Consider the following 8,343-nt stretch of genomic DNA (forward strand, 5'->3'; position numbering starts at 1 on the left):
TTTACAAACACCTATTGAGCACCTACTGTGTGCCCAGCACTGGAGGTACAACTGTCAACAACACAAATACGGGCTTGCCCCATAGAGGTGACAATCTAAATGCGGTGGAGGGGCAGCGAACAAGTGCAGAAGGTTCTTTAAGAGCTCAAAGAAGCTCCAACCAGAAAGATGCGGTGGGGGACCCAGAACGCATCCCCGAGCAGCTACTCTTTGAGGGCAAACCTGAATGGGAGGAGTCTCTGGCAGGAAGGTCTGGGGCCAGGGGACGTCCAGTGGGAAGCGGGGGAGATGACGTGGTCAGTGTAGGGGGAACGCAGGAGCAGAAGGGAAGCAGGTGGGAAGCCGGGTCAAGGGCCAGGGGCACGGAAGGGGGTCAGATGCAGATCAGCAAGTGCTTCCTGGAGCATCCTTCACCCGCAGTTCATCCTTACCTGTGCCTCTGTTGTCTCCGTCAGACAGTGGAGGAGGCCAGGGCCTGCAGAGGTTGGCAGTGTGCTCAGGGACCCCCAGTGGCAAGGTGGAAGCCAGATTCCAGATCAGTTCTGCTGGGAATTCCCAACTCCTAAAAGCCCTGCTGCCTGTTAGCCCTCTAGTCACCAAGAGCATCTATCCTGTGTGGGTGTGCCTGCAGTTCTGCGAGATAAGTCAGCCGCCTGCAGCGTCCTTTGCTGAACTCACAGCAAATAAGAGAGACAGGGAGGGGTCCTTGGGGAGCCCTAAACTGAGCTTGCTGTGGGAGTCCTGGGAAGAAAGGGGCTGCATCCTATCAAAAGCTGGAGGAAGACATCAGAGGCCCTCTGCTCAGGTCAGCTGGCACAGGTGGGTCTCCAGGCCTGCGTCTCACTTCCCCAGAGGGCGTGTTCAGGTGGACCCAGGCCAAGGGAGGAAAGCCCACCTCCCGTGCCTTTTTGCAAATGGGGAGTCAGGGACTCAGAGATGAAAAGACCACACAGCAAGTGAGGGGTGGGCTCCAGATCCCCTGCACCCTGCACCCAGGCCAGGGATGTCTTCTTGGCACCAGCTCTGCAGGCTCATCTGGGAGCCCAGGGGCCCAGAGGCAGCCAGGTTGCACCTTGCAGCTGTGAGCTGGAGCCCAGGAAGGCCCGGTCTGGGTGGTGCTGCCCAGGCAGTCTGCAGGCCCAAGGAGGAGCAAAGAGCCTCTCGAGAGATCCTGAGCTGAGGCCCTGGTCCTGCCAAAGCCACTTGATGACCCCCAAATGCCCCCCATCTGCACCTTCGGGTAGAGCCCTCAAGCCTCCCAGGTCCCCTCCAGGGGCACGAACAAACCTCAGCAGACCTCTGGAGGGGTCCCAGGGCTCTGGATGTGCAGATGGGGTGGAGGTGGAGGGGGCAGAGGTGGTCTGTGGCCATCTCTGGTCACAGGTGCTGGCAGTAGGAGGGGTGGCATAGGCACCAAACCCCCTGCAGCTGTGGCTAGGCGGGCCTGCAGGGAGGGCCAGCTCGTCAGGAACCACAAAGAACAGGGCTTTTCACACCTAGGTGGGCCTGCATCTAGCTGGGCCGCGCCCCATCAGGCCATAATGGGCACAGTGGGAGGTGGAACCATGAGGGGGAGAGGGGAGCCTTCCAGAGGCCTGGCTGGGTCCCTGCTAGACTGAGGGCTCTGGCTGTGGTGCATGCATATCTCTGCCGCCGAATCAAAGGAGCAGGGGATGGTGAATATCCCCTCTGGCCCTGCGCCCTGCCACCTGTCCTTTCAAGCAGGGTTGTGTGCGAGGGGGTTGCAGGGCCAGGCCTCCCTGGGTGGGTCTCTGCCACCTTGTCCTTTGGCCCAGGTGGACCTCCACCAGGTATTCAGAACTCCAGCCCCGAAACGCGCCACGCCTGTAGGGCCAATACGTAGAGGGTAGGGGTGGCCTCCCTCCCGCCTGTAGCCACAGGGCCTTCCCTTGCCCAGCCAGGCCCCAGTGTCGCTTTCTGCTTTTACCCACCCCTCCTTCCTTCCCAGGCCGGTCCTCAAGGACCCAGCAGAGGAACCAAGTTCCCGTGAGCCTCCGAAAGGTGAAGGGCAGGCAACAGCCGCTGACTTCTGCGTCCACTCGGAGCTTAGGGTGCCTGGGTTAGGACTGCGCCCAGGCGGCCGGAGCAGAGAGGGAGGCGGGGAAGGGGACAGGCAGGGACAAAGTGCAAGAGGCAAACGGGCTGAAAAGCCAGAAGTGTAGGAGCCGCGAGGGGCGGAACGAACAGGTTCGTGGGCCGGGCGGAGCCAAGGGTGGGGGCCAGGGTCCCTCCAGGTGGCACTCGCGGCGCTCGTCCCCGGCCTCCTCCCCTCCCCCGGTCCTGATTGGCAGGCGGCCTGCGACTAGCCGCGAACACTACAGCGCCCCGGGCGCCCAGGCGAACGCGAACGGCCCCCAGCGGGAGCAGGCGAGTAGGAGGGGGCGCCGGGCTATATATATAGCAGCTCGGCCTCGGGCGGGCCCGGCGCGCAGGGAGGCGCGCACTGCTCCGCAGGGTCCCAGCTCCAGCCGTGCGCTTTCCGCCCGGTTCCCCGCTCCATGCAGCCGGGGTAGCGCCCGGCGACCGGGGGCCCAGTCGCTCGTCTTGCGCTCCTGCTCCGCTGCGCACTCCAGCCCGAACTCCGCCGTGCGCTCCCGCGGGCCACCCCAGACGCAGCTCTGACCCCCAGCTTCCCAGGCGCACGGACCGCCTGACAGACGCGCGGCCCTCGGGCCGGGATGTCGGGGCCCGGGACTGCCGCGGCGGCACTGCTCCCCGCGGTCCTGCTGGCCTTGCTGGGGCCCTGGGCGGGCCGAGGGGGCGCCGCCGCACCCACCGCACCCAACGGCACGCTGGAGGCCGAGCTGGAGCGCAGCTGGGAGAGCCTGCTGGCGCGCTCCCTGACGCGCCTGCCGGTGGCATCGCAGCCCAAGGAGGCGGCCGTCCAGAGCGGCGCCGGCGACTACCTGCTGGGCATCAAGCGGCTGCGGCGGCTCTACTGCAACGTGGGCATCGGCTTCCACCTCCAGGTGCTCCGCGACGGCCGCATCGGCGGCGCGCACGCGGACACCCGCGACAGTGAGTGGCGCGGCCGGGCGGGAAGGGGCGGGGGCTGGGGGCAACGGCCTCCCCTGCCCACGCGCTCGGTCACACGCTGAGACCCCGGCGGGCACCTGCTTGAGGGCCCTGGGAGCCGGGGCGGACTTAGGCTCGGGTCCCTTCCGACGAGCAGGCACTCTTGGCTCCAGCAGCCCAGGGCAACCCCTGAGGCCGGGCCCCGCCTCCTGCCTTCAGAAGCTCGGGCTCCCAGCGCCGAATTCCAGCGCTTTCGCCCGTGGGGACAGGGCGCGCGGTGCAACCATAGGTGGCCGGAAACACGCGCCCCGGCCTGGGCCAGGCCGGGGGACCGCCGGGCTTGGCTCGCCTCTGAAGGTCCGGGACTGGGTGAGGCCGCCGGGGGTCCCCTACACCGGCAAGCTAATCTGAGCTAGCGCAAGCTTGGGCCCCGGTAGCCCTTGAGGGCGGCCTGCGCCAGGGACCCTGGGCCCTTTATCTCCACCACCACCCCAGAAATAGGGTCCCCGGAGACGAACAGGGCGAGGGGCGGAGTGGGCCAAGGGTCACCTGCCCCGCAATGACCTGCGCCCCGCCCCCAGGCCTGCTGGAGCTCTCACCCGTGGAGCGGGGCGTGGTGAGCATCTTCGGCGTGGCCAGCCGGTTCTTCGTGGCCATGAGCAGCAAGGGCAAGCTCTATGGCTCGGTGAGTACCGCAGGGTCTGGCCAGGCATCTCGTTGGGAACAGCGGACATGGCTGGCGGGATCCTGGCTTCTCCAGCCCCACCTGTGCCTGGGTCTTGGAGGGGTGGCAGGGTCACCGGGTCACAGGACTGTCAGGCCTGCCCAGACAAAGGAGGCAGCTCCAAGGCGGTAACGATGAGGTTCCTGCCATCCCTGAGTGAGCCCCTCTCAGCCCCAGGAAAGGACGCTTTTGAGAGCCCTTCCTTTCTCTAGTTCAGAGGGCTGGGTCCCAGCGGTGGAACTGCCGGCTTTAGGCTTGAGAAAGGGTGAATTCTCTGGCTGCTAGGTGCAGGGCAGGTGGTGGGAGCACCAGCTGTTGTGGGCTGGCCATGTCCCCTTCTCACCCTGTGAGGGTCTTGACACCCTAAGTGCTTAGGAGAGACATCTCAGCCCAGAGTGGGGGCTGGGACAGAAGGGGGTTCTGACCCCTGGCCCCAGGCTGGGTACCTTGCTCAAGAGGTGGCCCAGCCCTGACGCGGCCCTCTTTGTTCCAGGCCTTCTTCACCAGTGAGTGCAAGTTCAAGGAGATTCTCCTCCCCAACAACTACAACGCCTACGAGTCCTACAAGTACCCCAGCATGTTCATCGCTCTGAGAAAGAACGGGAAGACCAAGAATGGGAACCGCGTGTCACCCACCAATAAGGTCACCCACTTCCTCCCCAGGCTGTGACCCTCCGGAAGACCCCTGCCTCAGCCTCGGGAAGCCCCTGGGAGGGGAGCACCGAGGGCCGCCTTGGTGCACTTTCTTCAGATGAAGAGTTTAATGCAAGAGTAGGTGTAAGATATTTAAATTAATTATTTAAATGTGTATATATTGCCACCAAATTATTTATGGTTCTGAGGGTGTGTTTTGTAATTTTCTGGGGGAAAAAAAGACAAAAAAAAAAAATCACCAAAAAGCAAAAAACCAACTCTGACTTTTCTGGTGCAACAGTGGAGAATCTTACCAGTGGATTTCTTTCACTTGTCAAAAAGTTGTCAGAAGTGTGCTGCTACTCTGTGTTTTACAATAAGGTGACGTTGGATTCCGATGTCAACCCCTGTAGTATGGTGTGGAGCATCTCTCTGTCCGGAAAGGCCTTCCCGAGGCTTGGGAAGCCAGTTCAGGGGGCTCCCGGCTAGTATCCTTAGAGGCTGCTCCCTTTGTGCCCTGTTGCTATTAACCGGGACATATCGGTTTACTTTGGGCACAGAAAGTGCGCTGTCGAAGTCCTTGCTGCCACTCTGTTTTTAGATCTGCCAAGACTGACCTTTGAACTTTCCTGTAGTCAATCTTCCTTGATCTACCAGATGGGAGAGACCCCTGGACAACTTTATAAACTCCTGTTTGCCTTTTTTGGATCAGCGACAGCCCCCGTCGCTGTGATCATTGGGGAAAAGACGAAGCTATTTCATAAATTCCATGAAGAGGAATCGGTATCCCACTGGAAGGCTAGAAATGGAGAAGATGGTGTATTTGCAGTCAAGACAAAACCCTAGTGATGAAAAATAATCTGTGATAGCAGATGCTTCTGATGGTGTGATAGAATATATTTTTTAAAACAAACAAACCCCCACCCCCATCCCCGCCCCAGATGGGCTTCCCTGTGCTTAGGGAGCTTGGGGCTACAGCTAGCTATTATTTTTAGGTGAAATGTCCTTGTAATTGTACAAAACACTTGATGCAGTGTTTGCGTGGAGGAGCCTGCTGCTTTCTGATGCATTCCCTGCTTCAGTGCGTTTGACATCTACCTCACAAGCCCTGAAACCTGCAGAAAGCTCAGACCCCGTGCAGGCGTTTGCCATCCCACGTGGCTTTTTTTTCCATATGTAGCCAAAAAAGATTGCAGATAGCGTCGGTGCGTCCCATTCCAACCTTGTCACGTTGAGCTATCTTCCCCTGCGATTTACTTTTAGTAAGGGTGATCATGGTGAAAATATTTGCAGACAGCTGTTACAGTGCACTGTATGGTCACCAAGTAACCTTATATTTTTCTTTATATATTTTACAAATGTAACCCCTGTCGTTGAAGCAACCGTGGAAGAGGCAGGGTGGGTGATGTTTAAAAACAGTTCCGAGGTGATGGCAAACATTTAATTTTAATGAATGACTCTTTAGAGTTTATACAAAATGACCTTAGCTTGCTACCAGAAATGCTCCGAATGTTTCGTCAAGACTTTAATACTCTCCTAGGATGTTTCTGAACTGTCTCCCGAATTAACTTTATGGGAGTCTACAGACAGCAAGACTGGAAAATCTGATCGGAGTTTTTGCCTTTCACATTCCTTTTGAAAACGCTTTGTTCGAATGCAAATCATCAACTTAAAATACTATTCTTAATCGAGGCCTGGAAGAAAGAAGACACTTGCAAAGCCACCAAGACAGGACCATACGTCTTCAACTGCTGTTCCTACAATGTAATAAAATGTTCTCAATTTTTAAACCACACCCTAGACTCCGGTACTGTTGAGGAAAGGACCTTTGTAGGTCTCCATGCTGTGTGGGATTAGGGGTGTGGAGGGATAGCTGAGGACTTTCTAGATTTTAATGTTTTCATCTAATAACAAACCATGATTTTCTTAAATGCCTTAAATTATTATGGAATTTCTTGTCTCCGAGCCCAATCAGGTTGTCAGAAATAACATGTGTTAGGTGCAGCATTTGATCACCCTTGACCACTTCTGTAGATAGTTCTTCAACAAATCATATGTGATGCCTGTAGGGACGTAGCTGGACCTTTCAAATATTGTTTCCATATTGCTGTGATGGGGATCCGAGGTTCCTGTAGGTCCCACTGTTTTCAGAGTCTGTAGTTTTATACAGGTGCGACCGACCCTCGTTGTGACGTATGTGCTGTGCACACTGCCATGCTGACCGCCATGATAAGTGTTTATCGTGTTTAGAAAGACGCCACCGGACTGGATGTACACAATTGGAAAAGGAATTAAAAACTATTAAAAATGTGCCTTGAAACGCCAAGACCTGGTTCCCTCCCCCTGTCTTCCAGGGGTCTTTCTATTTGAGGCCTGAGCCTCCATGGCTGGGGGTGGGGATGGGGGCAGGAGAGACAAATTTTAGCCAGCTGTGTCCACACAAATGCAGCCTTGAAAACAGGAGCCTGGGGGGTGTAAGTGTCACAAAGTTTTGCCATGACACCGAGTCTTGCAGTTGATTCTCATTCTCCTGATGGGGCTAATTCACGCCACCCCCACTACCATAACTAGCCCAGACGCTGTGCCCCTCCCATCGGCCTCCTGTTCTCAAAAGCAATTTGCACTTCCCTAGGGGAAGCAGTGAAGCTCCAGGGCTGGTCTTTAGAAGGCAGCCTTGAGAATATTCAAAATCTGAGTAGACACCATCTATGGGTATTAAAGTCAATATAATGAACTGCAGCTAGTCTTTTATTTTTATTTATTTTATTTTTTTTAGAGGGAGTCTCACTCTGTCACCCATGCTAGAGCACAGTGGGCTGATCTCTGCTCACTGCAACCTCTGCCTCCCGGGTTCAAGCAATTCTCCTGCCTCAGCCTCCTGAGTAGCTGGGACTACAGGGGTGTGCCACCATGCCTGGCAAATTTTTGTATTTTTAGTAGAGACTAGTTTCACCATATTGGCCAGACTATTCTCGAACTCCTGACCTTGTGATTCTCCTGCCGTGGCCTCCCAAAATGCTGGGATTACAGGCGTGAGCCACCTCGCCTGGCTAGTCTTTTATTTTTACTTATTTATTTTGAGATGGAGTCTTGCTTGCTCTTGTTGCCCAGGCTGGAGTGCAATGGCATGATCTCAGCTCACTGCAGCCTCCACCTCCTGAGCTCAAGCAATTCCTCTGCCTCAGCCTCCTGAGTAGCTGGAATTATGGCGCCCGCCACCATGCCTGGCTAATTTTTGTATTTTTAGTAGAGGCGGGTTTTCACTATGTTGGCCAGGCTGGTCTCGAACTCCTGCCCTCAGGTGATCCATCTGCCTGGGCCTCCTAAAGTGCCGGGGTTACAGGCGTGAACCGCCATGCCCAGTCAGCAGCTAGTCTTTTATAAGAAGGAAATGGAACTAAATCTTATAGAATCAAAATTATCTAAGTGTATCAATCGCAGTAGAGGTACAAACTGTTTTGTGAAAATTTGAGTTTAGTTATACACACTGTGTATTCATGACTAGACTTAACTAGGAAGTACTCATGAATGCAGTAGATTGCATTTAAGAAAGCTCAATGCCGACCTAATGTACCTAGAATCTGGGGTCCCCCTCTCCCTGTAAGACATATCCAATTGCTTTGCAAAAAGGCCATCAGGGTTGGAAGATCCTTAATTGTACTTAATTTGCTCTCCAAGGCATCATATTCTTCCTTTTTTAAAAGAAAATGTTATTATAGAGACGGGGTTTCACTTTATTGCCCAGGGTGGCCTTGAACTCCTGAGTTCAAATGATCCCCCCACCTCGGCCTCCCAAAGTGTTGAGATTACAGCTGCAGGCCACTGAGCCCAGCCCTTTTCTGTCCTTATTTCTTGATACCTGTGATCTAGATATGACAAAAAATAAGTAGGTGATGTTAGAGGGTGAATTACGTCCTCCTCCTCCAAAAGATACATTGAAGTCCTAACCC

At 55.7% G+C, this 8,343-nt stretch overlaps 1 protein-coding gene across 1 annotated transcript; it reads left to right on the plus strand.

Annotated features, from left to right (window-relative positions):
• The first annotated feature begins 2,380 nt into the window (after positions 1-2,380).
• On the plus strand, positions 2,381-6,713 carry FGF4 (fibroblast growth factor 4). Its single transcript, XM_032282360.1, has 3 exons — positions 2,381-3,039; positions 3,618-3,721; positions 4,254-6,713. Exons 1-3 carry the CDS (start codon positions 2,700-2,702, stop codon positions 4,428-4,430), a joined length of 621 nt encoding a protein of 206 aa, XP_032138251.1. The 5' UTR covers positions 2,381-2,699; the 3' UTR covers positions 4,431-6,713.
• Positions 6,714-8,343: the final 1,630 nt, after the last annotated feature.

The sequence above is a fragment of the Sapajus apella genome, unplaced genomic scaffold (assembly GCF_009761245.1).
Source record: "Sapajus apella isolate SASKATOON/1434 unplaced genomic scaffold, GSC_monkey_1.0 scaffold14, whole genome shotgun sequence".
In the NCBI taxonomy this organism is placed as follows: domain Eukaryota; kingdom Metazoa; phylum Chordata; class Mammalia; order Primates; family Cebidae; genus Sapajus; species Sapajus apella.